Source organism: Mycetomoellerius zeteki, unplaced genomic scaffold (assembly GCF_001594055.1).
Source record: "Mycetomoellerius zeteki isolate Tzet28-1 unplaced genomic scaffold, Tzet1.0 scaffold126, whole genome shotgun sequence".
Taxonomy (NCBI): Eukaryota; Metazoa; Arthropoda; class Insecta; order Hymenoptera; family Formicidae; genus Mycetomoellerius; species Mycetomoellerius zeteki.
The window spans coordinates 527,693-548,422 of record NW_017256190.1 but is presented as its reverse complement, the minus strand read 5'-3'; the positions used below and the strand labels follow the sequence as shown (position 1 = coordinate 548,422).

The window sequence follows — 20,730 nt, the reverse complement described above, 5'->3', positions numbered from 1 at the left end:
CAAATCGGGATGTAAAATCTATTTTCTATAAGGGTGCACATAACATTTTCGAATTGAGGTTCACAGGTGAACAAGTCTCTTATACGAGAAATTTTTATTCTTATGAGATAGTACTCGTAAATGAAGGATTGAAGGAAATGAAATTTTTGCGCACACAGGCCTGGCATAAAAGTTATGAATAAAAAATTGAGAATAAAACACGGTCAAAGAGGAAATGCGTTTGAAATAAAAATAGTTTCTTATTTCCCGCGGAGCATTAGCGAATTACAAATTACAACTATAAAGAGAAATAATTTAAATAATACGCGGTGCACGCTACGTCACGGTTAAATATACCTACTTTAAATATAGTATCGTTATAATTTGAAATATAATGAGAATATTTTAATTTTTCATATTTGAAGTACTTATCAAATATTATATAATAGAGATCTTTTCCACGATTTTTTTTAATTCCTCGTTAAAATCTAATTGGAAAGATAACGGATCCCTGTACAGGATGTTCTTGGATTTTCTGTATAAACTTTAACAGTAAAATAGGGCGAGGCTATTCCGTCAGTTTCAACATTAAAGTAATATGAAGATTTATGAATAATATCTCTTTGCAGTGTGTGTTTTGACGTGTTTATAATTAGTAATTATTAATTACTTTATACAATCATGATTGCTCCTTGAAAGCACAACCTTTAGGTAAATATTCAATATGTGCTGTTCAGAAACATGAACATTATCGCGAGAAATGAACGAAAAAGCCTTACTCTTAACTTGTGTTTTATGAGTTGAAGAAATGAGAAAAAAAATTATATAAGCATAAGTTCTAAAATGTTTTATTAAAAAGTTACAACAAAAATATGAAATATGTAAGAAATTTTACCTAAGGTTGCATTTTAAAATGCTCGTGTCATTGCAAGCTTCGATGTAATTTTGAATTTATTTTTTTGCGAAGATAGAAGGGAATCTTCATTGAATATCAGGCTGTCAAGCTTATATTCAATGAAGGTTTCCTCTATCTTTATAGAAAAAGATGATAAATTCAAAATTACTTCGTTGTCATCCTTGTATTACATGAGCGGACGACATTTTAAAATGTAAACTTTTTAAAAGGTAAAATTTTTTATTACATATTCTATATTTTTGTTATAATTTTTCAGTAAAGCATTTTTAGAATCTGTATTTATATAATACTTATACGATTCCGTATTTATATAATATTTTTTTTATTTCAGCTCATAGAACATTGTTAAAGTTTATACAGAAAATCCAGAAACACGCTGCATATTTTATTTGAGTTATTATAAAGCATCAGTGATAATAGGCATGAAAGTCTTGGTTGAAAATCTTGAGATGATCCTTTACTTCAATTAGAATTTGACTTGTCACTCATTGATATTCTTTCGTTAAAAACGAATTACAGGATTTTCACAATTTCTTCCATGATTTAAATCATTCAGAAAATATCCCATTACGATTCTTGCGACACGTTGAATGGATAAAATTCTCCCTTCGGTCATATCCAAAAGAGAGTCACGTCGTAAAGGATTAATAAAGCACGGAGGCGGACGGCTGATCGTTTTTACGGGGTGTAGTAAACGTCGTGAAGTAAACGGCGAGGGAGCAATGAAAAGCTCTCATATACCGGCGGAATCTTATCACCTTGACATATGTAAATGCCTGTTGAACGGTTTAATAAACGCGATGGAAAAAGAGTAGCACGTCGCGAAACATCTTTGCATGTCTCGTTACATCCCGGACCTGGAACATGTCGAGGAGGGCACGTGCCCTTCGGTGTCTACTCTTATTTACGTCCGTTCTTCTTTTCAGACACACAAGGAAGTCGGGGTAAGGAGGATCGCCTATTGGTGCGTTCGCAATTCCGAAGCCGGACTTCTGTGGAAATCTCACGAAGTTTACATGCTCATTGTGGTCCTCGTGCTACCGTTGATCATCATGGCGTTCTGTTACACGAGCATCTGCTGGGAGATTTGGCGCGTTATGAAACGTCGATATCATATGACGTCGCGACATGCGTAAGTTCGAGATTTTGTTTTCTTTTTTGGACCCTCGTGAATTTTTGAATTGAACAGTGGAAGCTTTTTTTCTGATCTATAAAAAGCCAGCAAGTTTAATCGAGAATAAATTTTTCAAGTCCAAAATCACAAAATCCGTATAAATTACTAATAATGATCTCGGAAAATAAAAACAATTAAAGTTGTGTAGTAAAAAGTTTATTGATACAATATAAAAAGAAGAGAAAAGATAAAAATCGAGAAGAAAAATAGATAGTCGATACTGCTATAAAAATATCAATTGTCGTAAAAGAAAACGATAATGATTCGAAGAAGCTTATCTTTAAGAATTGATACTTGATGCAATTTCTAAAATTGTTTTGAGAACAATATAACCTTTTCAGTTATAATCAATAGTTTATTATAAACTATTAAATTTCAGTAGAGTGAAACTATTATGTTTTAGTAGCGGTAATAATATCTCGGAAAATATGCAACGAACATACGTATGGAAATTTAAACGATTGAATTCTCCACTGCTAATTCTACCATGAGCAATAATCGGCGTGAATCCGATTGCATTAATTTATGTGCAACATCCGCCTACCGCGTATCGGACTTGGTAATAATCTATAAATGGGCGCATATACTGCTATTTGCCTTTTCCGTTATAACAGCAATCGAAAACCGTGTTCTCGCCTGGCCGTATGAAATGTCGATTACTCGTCACGGACGTCAGTCACGTGTCGTAGGCAAGCGGAAGAGAAAAGCACTAATTTTTTACCATTTCATGGGTGTCCTGACGCGACCAGCAATCTAATATAAATTACAATTGAATAGCCGGATTTTCGGGTTGGCAGGTGAAATTCATATCGAGGTTGGATGACGATAATACGGTGAAGAAAACCGTGTTGTCATTTATAACGCATTTTATTTCGCCTGTCGCAATATAACGTAATATCTCGCGAGATCTCATCGATCGAGATTCGTATAGTTGCGAATAACGCAAGCCGTAAACTTATCGTGATCGCGACAGAACTTGTACTCTCTTTCGTGAAATAAATCTTAAATCTTTATAAAGGAACACAATAGTTTGTGATGCATAATTAGATAAAAAAAATCAGAAAGCATAGTGGAAATGTATAGCGAGATAAAAAATATATAGTGAGTACAGGTAGTTTTGAAACAATTTTTCAATAATTGTAAACGAAATGTAATTAATTTTTTTAAGAGCAAAGTGTACATTCTCAAGCGGTTAACCCTTTGAGTCACAGCGTAACATATATGTTACACCTTTTGGCTCTTCTTTTCTAGACTGTATTTCGAAGATTTCACCGAAATTAATGATTCTTTTTTCATTATTCACTATATTAATACTTAATTTCGACTTTTATGTACTGATTTTTCCATTTTGTTTGTATTTTTTTTTTGTTATAAATATTTTAACGCAAAAAAAAAACACTTTTTTTTAGGTTAAATTCATTTGTGAAAAAAAGCCCCTATGAATATATTCATGTTTTGAGTTATATTTATGTTTTGAGGTCGCTGATTACGAATATGCATTCGGTTTGTTTTACAAATTTTATTTCAATATTCTTACGTTTGTTTTATAAATTGTATATTTCAACATTTTTTTATAAATTGTATTTCAATTTTTTATAAATTCAATGGTTGGATTTATAATCAATCACTTCAGAAAATCCTTATTTACGGATTTTTCAGGATAAAATATGAATTGTAGTGAAAATCAAGAATTAATTTACTTTTTAAGCCATATTGTGCTCGCCATCTTGAATTTCAATTTTTTTAGGATCTGATAAAAGATTTGATTTCAGCGACCTCAAAAACCTATAATTCTATACATTTTTCAGAGATTAATTTCCTTTAATTTAACTTTTCCTTTAATTGCGTGACTCAAAGGGTTAAAGCATTAAAATAAGTTCCTCTTTTTGAATTAGATATTTCGCAGAAAAATTTTGAATTTTGTTGTTTGTTACCCTTAATTACAATATGTATACACAATTACAATATGTATACACTCGCCCAGTAACATTTGACTTTAGCGGGAAGCAAACTGTTGGTAATGGACGCGGTCGCGTCGTTCACAGTGTTTCTTTGGGAAATGTAGACCGCAGGCAGTTTGCCTGAAATAGATCGAGGGCGATGGGGCAAACGTAATGGTGAATGCATTTACACTTTATGACTCTACTTGATTCGATTCACCGTCTCCTGCATGTCGTGAAACGTCGTCGTGAGTGTTCATCTTCAGGCAGTCGCTCGATATATTGTATTTAAAAACATTTCGAGGAATCTTTGAAAATTCTCCGTCGATGAGTGTAGAGAATTTATTTTGAGAAGGATTTCAGTTGCGTTTATGAGTTTAAGTCCTCTATCCATGAAGAAGTTTTTTGACCATAATGCTTCGTAAAATGTTTCGACATGTGCTTTCGCTTAAATGAAAAAAAGATTCATTTAAGACGAGCTTAGAAGACGAGCTGATAAAAATTAGATGGATATAAGCACATTTATTTGAAGAAAGAAAACTATTTATATATATATATATATATATATATAGTTGTAAGAAATAAGACCGATTTCAATTATTTGGAGTTATTTTTTTACCAGTTGATGCGATGTAAAGATTTCTTCGAAGAATCGATTGCATGAGAGAATAACTTCTTGTGCTATCGATTGCCATCAATCTTGAAACACTGCACTATACGTATACAAGCACCGTTATTAAATTAACACTTTCGATCGCGTGGAAAGGTCGCTATTTTAGAATATTCACTGGCGTACGGCTTTAGTACATCGGTCAACTCGGAGAAATTCTCCGAGATAAAATTACTGTCGTGTAAGATCCAAGGAAATTCCATGGAGTAGAGTCATAACATAGTTAACGCACGCAATATCTTGCTAAGATGAAAATGGGTTCTCACATGCACACGAAGCTCTAAATAAAAATTCAGTGATTTTTCTCGTAAATGTTTTCATATCCTTCACGTCTCCTGGATATGAAAAGAAAAGCACTATTTAACGTTAAAAGTAAAAAAAGATGGGATAAACTGTTATCTTTCTATTAAAACATTATTTGTCAAAGAAATCAGTTGCAAGAAAATTAATATAGTTTTTTAATATTGAAAGCTAAATTAAAATTATTAAAAGGTTAAAATTGAATTTAGATTGACATTGTGTTAAATTTTTCTGTTTGTTTGTATTTTTGAAATTTGGTTTTTGAGTAGTCTATTTTTTCCGTCCATTCTTTACAGTCGGTGCAAATAGAATTGACATGCAATGGAGTAATGAGATCCTCATACGTATAATCAAAGCGCAAGTTTTAATCTGTTTCAGATTAAATCCAAACAGTGCAGATACGGAATCTATTCCCATGACCCAGCGACAGGGAGGAAATGAACGCAAATCACGCCGGGATGACAAAGACGAAGAATCACGGACTATGAAGCAGGTTTGATTTAATTAATCTTTCCTTGGGAATAATAGAGTTTGAGAAAGAAATGGCTATAAATTTACAAAAATTATTTTGTAAATTTATAGCCATTTCTTATCTAATCCTTAGTAATTAATTAATTAACACTCTTAAATTATTACTTAGCTCATTTGCGAAAAAACTTTTTACTGTTTTTTTTTTATAATTGTGAAGCTCATTGTACGAAATTGTCATAAAAATGTATAAATTTTAAAATTATTTTGAAGAAAAATGATTTTAATTTTGAAATAGACTTGTGTAATAAAATTGTATAAGTATGCTTTTAGAGATCACATATATATTGTAGTCGATATGAAAACAATAAGGTTGAAAATATACCCTGAACTTTACTTGGGATAGGATCGCCTACGTTAGTCAGTAAACTTAGACTATATCCAGTATATTGTTTAAGTATAGTAGGATGTTCCCTGTATTATGGTCTTAATAAATGTTGGAAAACAGCTCTAACCACTCCGAATGGCTGCCAACAGGTGGTGAAAATGCTGGTGGCAGTCGTAGTGCTGTTCGCCATTTGTTGGGCCCCGATGCTAATTGACAATGTGCTGACTGCTTATGGCTTCTTGCCGCGCGTCAAGAGTGGGGTGCACAAGCATCTCAATACCGCGTTCCAGTTGATGGCTTATTTTAACAGGTACGCCTCGGGTTCAACTTGGAGATTAAGCGCCGGGGAGTCGTTAATTTAAAACTGACTCACACCTACGATGATCTCGTCTTTTATACGTGATCAACGTTGCGAAGGTTATTGCCTCCGGGGAGTCGTTCGCGGGATCGTGTTACAAGTAGAAAAATCAACTTGCTGGTCAGCCGCAAGTTTTGTTCCACCAGACAGATCGCATAGAATCTGTACACGATTGCACCATAAATTAAAGAGGAACTTCAAATATTGATTTATTTCGTGATTAGAAAGATTCACATTCAGATGAGTGAAATGTGAATTGTTACACAAGTTGTAGCCACTTTAATTTTTATTTATTGACAAATATTTTTTATATGTATTTTTGTCGTGTATAGTTTTCTTTTTTGTCTTTTTGTATTTTAGATAAAAATGTGCAATATCATTTAGAAATAAAAAATCTACTGTAAAAATCACAAATTGAAAATGGTTTTATTTATATTTAAACTTGATTAATATTCTCTAAAAGAATTTGTTATTCTGTGTTTTTTCAGTTTTGGTTTGAAATATTATTAAATAAAATATTAATTAATGAAAATTAATAAATATGTATATATTGGTAAGAATTTTACGATCGTCAAAAACAACAAAACGTATGCAGAAAATCGGAAACTGTTTCACAATTAAAAGTTAATCAAATACAAGGCAGGATCATTTATCACAATTCGTAAAGTGGTCGTCGAATACAATAAAGCTGGAAACGTCGGTATATTCTAGATATGCAGCACTATTTCATATTTATGAAATGTTTTTTTTTCTACTACTATTGAATTCGTTATGGCATTCCTCGAGGAAAATTTAATTATTGCGTTTTATTTCGTAACGAACTGATGCACGATGTATATAACTCATAGAAAACGCGAATATTTTTGCGACATAGGTGTTGACATCGAAGACTATCAATTTTGCATCGTGTAAAAAAAACTTAATTATATTACTTCAATTGGCATTTGATTTTTTTTCTATGAATAAATATAATTTGTAAGAGTTGCGAAATTTGTTCGTGGTTTGCATGCAATAAAATTTGCATGGTATACGTACATACAATGTACATCGTGGTAAACGCGGTCGAATTACATTAATTTATTGAAAACATTAAATTTCTAATTTACAATTGATGTATTTGCATACATTTCATTAAATTTCGAAAATGCTGCGAAGTGTGTTTGCGCGATTGATATACGGATTGTGAAATCATCCCTGTATTGAATTGCGACAACGGCGAGGACACGTGCGGCATTATTTTCGCCGAATGCACGTCTCTTTTTCTCCCTCGTGTCGCTCGCTTTTTACATTTCGCGATATATAGAATGATAACTTTAATAGCTACCTCTGCAAATACGCCGTGTATCATTTTGATAACGACCACTGATTAGCTTAACAAGTCGTGATGCTGTCAGGCAACAGCGTCGGATGCAATAGATAAATTGCACACTATTGAAGTGATTTGGGTCGTTACGAAAAAACATTGCATTCTCCGCTTCGTGTAGTTCCTCCCATCGCTTTTTAAAAAAAAATTTATATTACCTTTACCCTCTCTTCTCTCGAAAGTTAATATTCTTTACCCGAGAGAGACTTGATCTTTTCGAGTAATTTTATATTTTATGTTTTTAATTTAATTTAATCTTTAATTTTATACACACATGAAATCCTTTCTGCTATCTTTTCGATGAAAATAAAAGATGGCAGTATCTTCTTTGAGAAGAAGTTTCTTTAATAAATTTAGCGTGAAATTCTTAGCAACGGAAATTCTTTAGAATACATTACTTTTTCAAAAGAAATATATGTGGTATTAAAGAATGAAAATTCGAAAGTGTAAATGAATTTACAGAGCTTCGTTATCTTTTTAATTAATATTATATTTAAAATAAATTTACTTTAATAGATATATATTAATTTGAAATTTAATTACTGAAAAGTTGCATTTTGCTGTATGTAAATAAAATAGCTGATAGCCTTTAATTAAATCGTTGCTAAAGAAGAAATGTGCGATTTGAAAGAAATACAATAGATTAATGAAATTAATATTCTTAAGGTCTAAATATTCAATTTAAATAAATATGAGTTGGAACTTTTTTCTCTCGTTAAATGTAAACGAAAATTTTTGAAGAGATTGAAAAGAAATTTTTCTTAATTACCTATAATGCACTATAATGCACTATATATAACCTATAATTACCTATATAGCATTCTATAATTATTAAATTCTATATCTTTTGTATCAAAATATTTATTCCTTCTAATAATTCTTTCAACATTATTATATATTAGAAACTACTAGAAATAGGACAATAATACGAGATTAATTATGTAAAAGCTTTTAACAGCTAAAAAATTAAATTGTTAATTGATGTGTAAATGAAGTATAAAATTAAAATAGAATTAAATTATATCTAGAGGAATGACACGAAATTAATTTTTTTTATTTTTATGCAAATATTATTTAAAAAATAATGATTTTTTATTATTTATTAATATATTTTTACATATATTGTTTTATTAAAAACTTTCTTTGAAAAATATCAGCTTTAAGTATGAGTACATTCAATTATTTTTACGTTTAAAGCTGGGTCGTTCCATCTTTTCATAAGCTTCAGCTTTCTTATTCCTTTATTTTCTTACTTTTTACTCTTTTGTTTATCCATTAGATAAATTACGTAGTTTATCTAAAGATGGAGCAATCGGGTTTAAGATGTTTAAAGCAAAACTTACTGAATAGAGAAACGTGCCCACAGTATTTTTGGTTTATGAAAGGTTTGGTTTAAGAACCCTATTTTCAGAAGTGCCCCGTTATTTTCTATTTGGTTGTAACTGTTATAAGGTTAGCAAAAGTATATACCCTTTCAAATTTTAAAGCAGCTTCTATGGTAACTTTTCTTCATCGAACGGAGAGAAACCTCCGGTGGCAGAGAACTTGGCAAGTTTCCCGAAGTTCGAGCTGCCTTTGGTATTGGTTTTACGGATATAGACATCTTCATGTGTGTGTCTGTGTGGGACTATCTGGAGGGCCATAATATTAGTAAGGGCGTGAATAATAAGTTCAATACAAGTGGATAAGCTTCTTAGCTTAGTTACAAACAAATTTTGCTTCTATTTAATGCAAATCTCGAAACGTTCTAGTCTCTCATCCTTAAATTCAGCTCGCGTCTTCTTCCTTCGCCGCAAATGTTTAAAGTTTCACGAAAATCTCTACATTAACCTCGAGAAACATGGAAGTTCACATTCAAACGTGAGATGGAATTGTCCATTGTTATTTGGAGGTAAACTTTTATTTCATAATTCTAATGTTATAATATTATTATAATACTTTCTAACCAATAAATTGTTGCAAATATTCTTGAAGCAAATGTTGAATAAAAACAATCTAATTTATCCCTGCTAATTTCTTCAAATATAATACTTACGATCATATCGTTTGGGTTAATATGATTAAAAAGCTTTAAAAAATAAAAAATTTTCATAGAAAAATACATTAGCAGACGAAATTATAAAATCACCAGAAAGAATTTTTTAAATAAGATATTAGTAAGGAATTAAATTTGGGTCAAACTGATAGATCCAAACAAATCAACAGGGTTAAATCTAAATGATACTGGATTGTTAATTTATTTTTTATTACTTTTCATTACTTATTTACGGATTAATTAGTTATTGGCGCTTAATGTCATTTGCGATAATCGTTTTCTTCATAAATTATTTTTTATAACTTTTTGAATTCAAATATATCTCATTGCGCTTTGAAACTTTCGAGAATTTATAATAAAATAAATATAAATTACACTCATCATTTTTGAATTGTGTTCAAGATGATTTCGAATGGTATAATATACAAATTGCAAATAATTATTTCATGTATTGTTTCAAGTGACAGAAATCTGTGAAATATCGATTGATTTTTTATTATAATACTTTTATTAGTACTTCGGAATTTGCATGTTCGTAAAATTTATTGAATGTACGATACTGAATATCAATTACGTAGGTTCGGAGGATTTATTGCATCTTAATCAGTCATTAATTTGATTATTGATTGCATCGTATCATAAAGTGTTAAGATCAAGCCTTCGAGGCTCATGTTCGTGAATACGGGGTTGGCAACCGCGAGGTATCTTAGCTACTTAATGAGGGTATATTCAGAACACCCTCATCTCCTGGGGATAATTAAGGAGACATGCGATAGCGTGATGTGTTAATTAATATATATATATATGTGTGTGTATTATTATGTAATATTAATACAATAAAATAGGAATAAAATAAAACAAAATATAATGTAATAAAAGAGGGAGCACCTCTCTTGAATGCTCTTCTCTCGTAGAATATTCGTCGCGGATTTTTTTCTTGTTTTTACATCGAAAAATTTGGTAAGCTGTGGAACCACTCAGGTAAAATACGATACGGGATTTACATCTGAAAATTCGATTACAGGAAAATGTGAAATTGGATTGTGTTTACGCATTCCAGATGTTAAACCGCGGATTTCATTTCGCGTTCCGATGCAACCGCGTGCATCCGCAACTGCGGGTTTATGGGCGCGGTTGCATAAACGTGACGTAGTTTCCGCATTTTAGTTGTTCAACGATTAACGCGATATTCGATTCGATTGTACCTAACGGCAGTCTTTAATTTAATATCGGTGTTGCAGCTGTATAAACCCGATAGTTTATGGGTTTATGTCGAAGCACTTCAGGGAGAACTTCCTGTCGGCTGCCTGCGGCGGATGGTGGATTTTCTGCCCTAGAAGAGGTTACCGGGCATCTGTAACGAGAAACCCAAGTCTCAGTCAGACCAGAAGCACCAGCGTTAGGTACGTCGTAGCTCGTTATATCAGCGCTGATATATCGTTGAGGAGAACGAAAAGAAACTGGAGGGAGTTTCGAAATGCGCCCCTATCGATCCTTCGATACGTACCCCGCTAGTATCGTACCCTTTCATATTGCTTCATAAAATAGAATTTATGGCAATTTTCTCCAAAGCGTTTTTGAGATATATTAGCCGTAAAGTTTCCTTATAATGTCCTCAAAAAGTCGCGCTCCTAATTTCCCAGCGAATCACTTCTATAATTTAGTGCAGCACATTGCAACAATTATATTTTTGTTTGAAAACGCAAATAATGTTTAATTAAAACGGCAACGTTCGAGGTTTTCGAAAAATCATAATTCGCAGAGTGGCTCGAGTAGTTTATGCAATTTTATGTGACGCGCGACCGATAAAACGCGTTAATTTGAAAATACACGATGCGTTTTTATTGAAACGAACTGCAAACTAACATTTGACTAATGGCAACAAATAACTCGAGCAGTAAAATCTTTCAGTGAGAGTAACCAAAGCACGCTCTACGATAAAAGCTACTCTCACATAAAGTAATTTTTATGATTGTTGAAATATGAGTGAAGAATTATGAATTATACTTTTCATTTCCGTAAATATTTTCCGCTGAATGATTTCACATCAGCTTTTATAAACTCGTGTGAAAGGATTCATTTTCATAATGAAAAACGTCCATTCAAATTAAAGCAACGTTATAAAAGAGGAAGATATATTCTCGCGCGGAATTTTCTATCGCTTCCTGACTGCTATGAATTCGTTTTCCACGCGGTTTTGCAGCTTGAGAATTTTCAACACATTAACAGTAAGCTAAGATTCTCTCCAGCCAAAGTCCTCCGTTTCTGCATGCATGATTCAGGTGGATCCGAAACTCCTTTGGGGAGTCAAAGTCCCGAAACTCGAGCGACCCGCATCCCGTAGACCACCCGTGACACTCTTGCGGGGTTCGCAAGTTCCCCGACAGCGAGAGACCCCCGAAAGCTCATGTGCATGTGCGACGAATGTCCGGCTAGGGTAGACGAATGGAGCACGATTCGATCTCGAGGTAAACTAAACGGTCGACCAACGTCGCCGACCGTTTCATCTCGCACGTTCACATTCGGCATGACACATCGGTGCGCTGCTTCATTAATCCGTGCAGACTTACTCCGCATTCAGTTTCGCAGCAAATCAAAAGGTTGAATTAAGCTCCTTTCAGTTTAACGATGATACGTGGGAATCCTGGGAGTTTGAGGGAATCCAAGATAGACTTATATATAATATATTCGTATCTATATTGCTCTGAAAAGAAAAGTGTAATCCCTAACAAATCTCTATAACAAACACAAATATAGTTGTTATATATAACATAGGTAAATATAAATATCATTTACATCTATGTTATGTAGCAGTTATATTCATGATTTGCTGGGATACGACATAAAGAAACACTCTGATTAAAAACTGTTAAATAATAGAAGAATATTCAAAAACTTAATTTCTTAAGATCTTAAAAATTACAAAAATTGTAACTTTTGAGATGAATTCATTTTTAAGATAAGTCGAATAAATATCAATAATTTCAACTTGAGAGTAATACTTGAAAATAACATCGATTTTTAGCATTTTAGTTGAGCAGTTTTTAATAAATATGTGCATTAAAAATTATTTATATTAACAAAATTATGCTTGTTTAACTTATAGTGTCTTCAAAGTATGTATTATGTTTTATGTGTTTAATTATATCATTAAATAATTGCATGTGAGAGGTTCAGAATTGGATTTACTTCATTTTGTAACTTATATAGAGAGAGATCGGTTTTTTCATTATATAGCGTAAACATAACAAAGCCGATAATACATTTGCTAACTTACTCATTTACGCTTCTCAGTGCACAAAGCAATGATCAAGCATTCCATTTTGTGTCTAATTTTATTAATCTTATTCATTTTAGTATTATCTATTTTGTATATTTGTTACACATTTGGTTTTATTAAAGCATAAAAAAAAGCGTAAAAGGATTAATCCGCTGATATTTCTTGTTTCGATTTTTCGATCTTGCATTGTGATGTCGTGATCGAAGAGTAATATTTTAAATTGCGAATTGGTAAATTGTGAATGACCGCAATTCACCAATTTAACGACGACAACTAAACTGTTTGTTTTTACATAGCAAAAATAAATCCGCAAAAAAAAAACAATCTGAATGATGTTCTGATCTGGTTATACGATAAAATCTATTGAATTCTACACGTATCCGTAATTTATTTTCGAATGTTTATCAAGAGTATCTATACAATTTTTATGAACGTATTGAGAAAAAAATAATTGACTTTTAATATAAATAAATTATAAATCTCAATTTTTTTATATCTGGAAAATAACCTCCCGATAGAATAATAAATATATCGAGAGATATAACAATTCAAGAGCATCATATGTAGAACATTTTTTAAAAAATAACAATATAAAATAAAATTCGCAGTTTCTTAAAAAAAAATTCATACTTTTTAAATTGTAAGGAACATTTAATAGATCTAGCAAGTCAAATTTTAGTAATGGAACCCTATTTCTATTCTTAATTACAAGTGTTTATAATGAATTTTTGAAATTTTATTTACTAAAATATGTAATGTTGAAAATCCGAAACTAATAAGATTTGCAATTTAAAAAGAGAAAAGTTCGCGACTTTGCATCTTTTCTCGTTTATCTCGCCATTATTAATTGTGAAATTGTGAAAGTAATAAGTTTTTCTGTCGTTTTGTAATTCGATATTGGATTTATTTGAGAATCGGAATGACTAAAGATACACACGTATGTTAAACGCTACTAATTGGTTTTTATAATTTATAACATTTATAATAAATAAGAGCACAGAGAATTATGTGCATATCAAATTTTTCGTAATTATTATCAGTAATTATTAAACATAGCATAACATTTTATAATATTCATAAATATTAATTTGTTCATGATAATGTGTATTTGATATTTTCCAAGTATAAACATACTTTCCGCGAACATATTGGATTTATAAATATAAATATAGCTTATTTACATTTATTTTTTTATGGATAAATGGAGTAGTTCGACACTCCAGAGAATTATATCATAAAATGTTATATTATACTGCAAGATATCGATAGTATTCAAAACATTAGTATTTAACATTATAATGTAACATTAGTATAAAACATTAATAATGCTAAATATTTAATATTCTATTAGGATAACATTGTACATGTTTCAAAACGTACTTTTTAAACACTCTACAGTGATATTAAATTTCTTTTAAAATTTTTGACGCGTGATATAAGTTTCTTATAATTTTTTTTCTCCGGAGAAAAATACGAAGATAGAAAGAATTCCAAGACGTTGCAGATTCCATTTCGCAGATCTTTTCAGACTTACCCATATCGATGAGAAAGTTCAGGAACATAGTTTCGTAATCCTGACAGTCTCGTATTTCATTACAAATATTATCACGAATGTTTGCAAAAATAATTATTCATTGCATTATTATAATAGAAGTAATTACAATGATAAGGAAAATTTTAAAATACAAACTTTGAAGCTTTTAAAAAGAAACTATAAAATTTTAAAGTAGGTATATATACCGAAAAAAACGTGAAAACGAAGTAAATTAATTTTGTTTAAAAAATTAATTAAATTAACATCGTTTCTCTAATTAACAAAATGTGCGATTCTTTATTTCTACTACGCGACTTCTTATTTTAGTTACTTCAACGTCTTTTTTATTGCAAGGTGACGAGGGTTGAGAAAGGAAATTACCTCGGGATAGAAATTAATCTGCGAGTCATTTGCTTTTCGAGCTTTGTGTTGGGGCGACTGCATCGCGCTCTCAGTTAGCCAGATTTACTCGTTCAAATATAATCCTCTGCAAGACATCTCACGCGACTTACCTCTTCAAACTCCACCAGATAATGAAATTCCATCGCCACGTGTCTCACCCCTTCTCTCTTTCTCTTTTTCTCTTTTTCCTTCGCTCTCTTTCTTCTTATTCGCCGTTTCTCTTTATATTTCCGTTTGCTTCTAGATGGACCTGATTCTTTCTTCATCCCCGGAGCAGGTCTTCGAGGGAGGTTTCCGTGAGATAGGAGACTTCCGACAGTGTAACGTGAATAAAATCGGGAGAGAATACGATTATAGAACTTACGAAATAGGACGCTACTGCTCCAATCTTTCAGTCACCTGCGAACGGATAGCGGTTCGAGAAGCCGATTGGATGCAAGTGATAGAACTTTCGTGAATTTTGACTAGCGATTGAGACTACTCGCTGGACTATTCCGGGTAGGTAACGTAAGTTGCCGAATAGGTTCATCATCTGTTCATTATCCTCGTCGCACCTTGTAACAGGCGTTACTCGTCTCGTGGGAGGGACAATTGAACGGGTTGATTTAATTGGACATTCGGACAATTGGATATTTAAGGGTTAAATCCGTACTAGGTAAGCGAATAAGGCGAGTGGGCAGTGCGGACACCCACACACAGTGTAATATAAAGCCCTATAAATACACGTATAAGCTTGAAATCGCCTGATTTAAAAATCCCGCAAAGAGTAGACGTGCTGAAATTATTTGATGCAGGACCATTAATTTAAGAAACGAACCAGACCTTGAAAAGATTTGTCGATATATTGAATGTTAAATCTTGAAATGTTGATAAATAAGTATCCCTTTAATTTACGGAGAACTGTTCAAGAATTATATAAGAATTATATAAGAATGACGTAGGAAATAAGAACGAAATACGATACTCTCCCACCGTTTAGCAGCGCTAGACGCTCTGCCCGATCTTGAGAGTTTGTTCTCCTCCGTATAATGTTCACTACCTCAGCAAAACTTGAGAGTGGACAGTGCATGTTTAGCTGCGAATGCTATCAGTCTGATTCTCATCCAGTATTTGTGCTAAATATTGTTCTCGCGTTAACCAAAGAAAGTGTAGAAACCAATGTTTGTCAGTAAATACCGCGTCATAGAGAGAAGTACGGATCAAAGTGCGCCGATTTCGAAGAGAAGTCGTTTCGACGAACGCTTCGCAAATGTTTCAAAAATATTCGAGATACGTTCCAGACGCGTTATACCATAAACAATAAATAATGAGTTCTTTAGGAAACGTTTGCGACGTAATTGCGTCGGCGAATATTTCTCACGGCGAGTTTCTGTGGTAGGTATATGTAATGATAATGAAACTACCAAATATTCAGATTTATATTTGTATATGATATATCTAATTTTCTTAACGTCACAAACAATTAAAGATGAGGCCATGATAATGACGTACAGTTTTTAGATATTCGGAAACAAGTAGTATATAATTTGAAAGTTCGAGCCATGTGCTGAAAAAATTATATAATCTCATTATAATTGTAGTTAGATTAATTAGCTTACACCAGCAACTCGATGCTGGGAGCAAACTTTAGATGAGTAATCTCAGTTTGTTACTCAGAAGGCTATTGCATTTTTTCTTTTTTCATGCTCTACTTGATCTAATTAGAATGTTAAATATATCAGGCTATGATTCTGTCTATTATTATTAATAATATCTATTATTAATAATTATCTATTGTCATTGATAGTAACTTTAGTGGTAAAACAATAATATAGTAATACACAGGCTAGTGTATTGAAAGACTTTTTAATGTACAATTTTTAACGGGGCCCGTTTGGCGGCAAACGCAGACAGGCTTTCAATAAGTATAAATTACTTTATTTTAAAAAACTGGGGAAATCAAGTCGCTAATATCAATGTATAGAAGATACAAGTAAACGAATACTATTTAGATATTTTAGATTTGACGAACGTGAATATTAGCAATTCACGCGATTTTAACAATTCTGTGCTTGTCAATGAGGATAATGTTAAGTGCCACATAAGAAAGTGTAAAAATCTTGGACCGATATGAAAAAAAGAAGAACGAAAGATATCAAATGTGCGACTAGTCTACGACATTTATAGCATATATTGTTGTATGATGTATAATATAAAATTAGAATTACTTGTGCGGTGTGTAACAGCTTTCGTCGTTGCATCTGTGTGTGCGTGTGAATGAAAAGATGAGAAATCACGAATACGTTATTAAGGTACCGGTAAGAGAGCTATGAAATAGTTAATTATCTAGCAAAGTACAATTTTTGGGCATTGAATTTATTTTGACATTATTCAAAGGGTTAATTGTAATATCACATTATATAGTTTTTGTTACTATCATCCTTCTTTTGTTAAACATATATAGCAAAGACTTTTTTCTACCTAATCGTTTAACAGACTGAAGCCATGTAAAAATAATTTAACTGTTGGAATCATCGAAGAATAACGGTATTAAATGACAACTTCACACTTTAGAAGTATTAAAATACTTGCTGTATTCGATGTATTATATCAGTAACGATCATGATGTAATGACTTGTCTATCGATGAACCTTAATGAGATATATAAAACCACTCTAACATCAACTTTCATCCATCAAAGATTAATCGCAATTAATAATCATAAGATTAATATCTATTATTTAATTATTATAATTCTTTATTTAGTTGCGGAAAAAGGCGATTCAAAGCTTAAAAAAAAAAACAAATTTGTTGAGTTTACTGCAACATAATTCTATTTTACAGCGTATTGCCAAATTTATAATTTTAATATAATAATTTTATTAATATGAATAAATGAAGAATTTTATTATATATAGGCTCTTAAATAATTTTATATATAATTTTAGCCTTGAAATTCTTATTTATTATTATTTTTTTAAATAATTTTATATTTATGTATAATATAATACAGCTTCAAAAACTCGGCGTCTCCAGTAATATCTAATAATTATGACTCATAATAGTGTTCTACATAATATTCTCCACTTTAAAAAAGGATTGTATCATGTAAGTAAAATTATTCTCAACGACTTAATGACTTTTCGCAGGATTATCATCTATATCTTTTGATTTTCTAACTTGCAAACAGATTTTTCAAATGAAGTATGAAGAGACAATATTTTTAACGTTGAGCATGATAACCTCGACGATGAAAGTACGATCTTTGTATGTGTACAGTAATTACATTAATTCAATTTGTACAGCGAAGCGTTATATATTTTCCTTAGGAACAATGCATACGTAACTTGACGAGCAAATTAATTTAACTTAAGTAATAGCGAGTACAAACTTTACAATCCATATGATTAGACCACGATGTTGTAAACGGCTTTAAATGTTTAAATGCGTACTAGTCAACTTTCTTTTAGCATAATACTATTTAGATGACAGCAAGTATAAGTGATTAAATAAATGTTGAATAATAATTCTCATCTCTGTCTCGAATTTATTTAAATTTAAAGATCTCATCTCTCATTTCTGTCAAGACAGATTTTTAGGATCTGATTTTAAATTTTCACGAAACAATTTCTCTCTGTAACGTGCTATCGGTTGTTGCGTATAGCTTCCTTTACATACGAGTAGCTATTAATTAATATTTAACAATGTATCATATCAAGTGTAGACAATCGAGGTACCCGATTAATCGAATACGTTGCCCCAAATATTCAGCGATCATGTTTATAATTAATTATTCCGGAATTTATTTATGTGTGGAATTAAACACACGTGGTAACTATCGTATTTCGTATTATCTATAACGAGACAATCAAACAGAGGGGGAAGGATTTGCTTAATGATTATTCATGTTTCGTATCGTGTTTGCATACTCCTGCTTGCCGGTTACCACCTAATTATGCCATGTCGAAAGACCAATGCCGCAGAGGTTCGGGGAGATAATACCTAAAGTGATACACGTAGTTATTTGTTACGATAATACACATGATATTACGGAATAAAAGCACACAAAGTCCACAGTTCGTATAAATTACCGCGCAGGATTTCGTCGTAAAGCAAACGAGCGCGAGACGGATATTAACAATAGCGAAGCAAATAGCCGGGAACCAATTGCAGCGAAACTGATACGCTGCACCCATGACGAAAATAAGAAGTTTCATGAATGTTTGTGTGACGTTTACATGAATTCGTTTGCAGGAATTCGTTGAGAGTTTAAAAACGGTCAGTAGATTGTTCGTAAAACGGAAATTGCAACGCTGCAGCGTTTGCAATTAAGGCATTTGTATCAGTATTTTAGAGAGTTTGCACAGCATTTACTTGACGTAAGCGTTAACTGACAGTTGTTTAAAATGTTTATAGGTTTTGTGTATAGCGTTTAATAGACGTTTGCTCCACCATTGAGAACTGCGTGCAGCTTCTGTTAAACATTTAACAGGTGTTTACTTTTGTCATTAGAAATAGCGTAAAAAGCGTTTGTGAGCGTTCAGTTTAAGTGTTGAGTCTGCTGAACGCCGACATTTTATCAAAAAAAAGAACAAAATTTTTCACTGAGAAGTCTCATCATACTGCGCCTTTTATCCTATTCAATGTGGTTTTTTAAATACGAGAAATTAAACTTTGCTGTGTCCCTCTAGTGGTGATGTTGTGCACTGCTTAAAAATTGGACATGTAGAAGAATGTTTGCTAAACGGATGAAAAATGCTTGTGTTATGGAGTTGAGAAAAACATTTTTGGGCGTCTTTTTAAGCCGTTTGCGTAAACGCCTTACAAAACATTTACTGCAACTCAATAATTCGTCACATTGGAACAGCGTTTGTTAAACGGAAGGAAAATACTTGTCTCACGGTATTGAAAAAAGCGTTTACTAAATGTTAGAAAAATCTGACAATGAACTCTCTGCACAAAGGTGCATCAGCATTTACTGAGCGTTCTCTGAAAAGCGTTGCTTTAGCATTACAGAACTTTCATGAAACGATATATACTGTATTTTATAAGCGTTCTGAAAGTATTTAAAACTCAATGGTGTTCTGTAAGCGTTCTTATAAAGTTTGAAAGCATATAAACTCAAAAAATTGTCATCGAACGGTTGTCAACGCTTTATAAAGTGTCCGTATTTTCGTCAGGGACGAGATAGAGAACTCGATTTCAGTAGAGAGAGAGACCATCATCGTTTTTTAGAGCAACGTGGAAATGTCGCGTGACCACTGGTACAAGAAACAGAAGAAACTGTCTGAAACATAGTACGACGACGTGAGCCGGAAAAAGTAATATAAGTGATGTAGCTAACTCGCGGGCAGAACAAAGTAGAATCGCGCAATCCTAATTATATCATGTTATAAGGAGACATATTAGAATGTCCACTAGAGGAAAAAAGTGACAGGAGGGATGAAAGTATATAAAGAAAGAAAAAAAAGGGGAAAATAAGTTTGCGGTCGAGATAATTAAAAGTATATTTATATGCTCGCACGGAATGCAAGAGATCCGGGTTCGACTCCCGGCCGAGGCATTATTTTTCGCAATAAGTTTTATTACAGTTTTTAAGTTGGGGAATTTGGGGGGATTAATATTTTCAGATTTGATTGCGTTGAAAGTCCGACAACCATATCGGCACGCAATTATCATTTCTGAAATTAATTCATTTAAATGAATTTACAATAGTTCAACATCTTAACGTTCTGACCGTTATGGCGCTTCTTAATTTAAAATTATTATGTTTAACATTAGCGGTCTTTCAATCTTATTATTGTATATTTATATGCTTTTATGTAGAAATATAATTTAAAAATGAAGAAAATTTAATTTATCTGATATTGTTAATATAATCCCGGGAAAAAATATTTTATATATAATTATATAAAATTGTATAAAATTATATATAATTTTATAT

At 32.0% G+C, this 20,730-nt stretch overlaps 1 protein-coding gene across 4 annotated transcripts in view; it reads left to right on the top strand.

Annotated features, from left to right (window-relative positions):
* LOC108731415 (pyroglutamylated RFamide peptide receptor) overlaps window positions 1–16,524 on the top strand; it is an 86,778-nt gene extending 70,254 nt beyond the window's left edge. Inside the window, exons 6-11 of one of the 4 annotated variants that reach the window (XR_001937020.1) lie at window positions 1,822–2,027; window positions 5,358–5,472; window positions 5,985–6,145; window positions 10,833–10,994; window positions 11,874–12,059; window positions 15,052–16,524. Coding sequence is in view for 3 of the 4 variants with exons in the window: in XM_018461746.1 (XP_018317248.1) it covers window positions 1,822–2,027; window positions 5,358–5,472; window positions 5,985–6,145; window positions 10,833–10,994; window positions 11,821–11,935 (759 nt within the window). In the remaining variant the exon portion in view is untranslated. Of the gene's footprint in view, window positions 1–1,821; window positions 2,028–5,357; window positions 5,473–5,984; window positions 6,146–10,832; window positions 10,995–11,794; window positions 12,165–15,051 lie in introns of those variants that run through there. The other 3 variants (XM_018461748.1, XM_018461746.1, XM_018461747.1) reach the window with 3 other exon arrangements.
* Window positions 16,525–20,730: the final 4,206 nt, after the last annotated feature.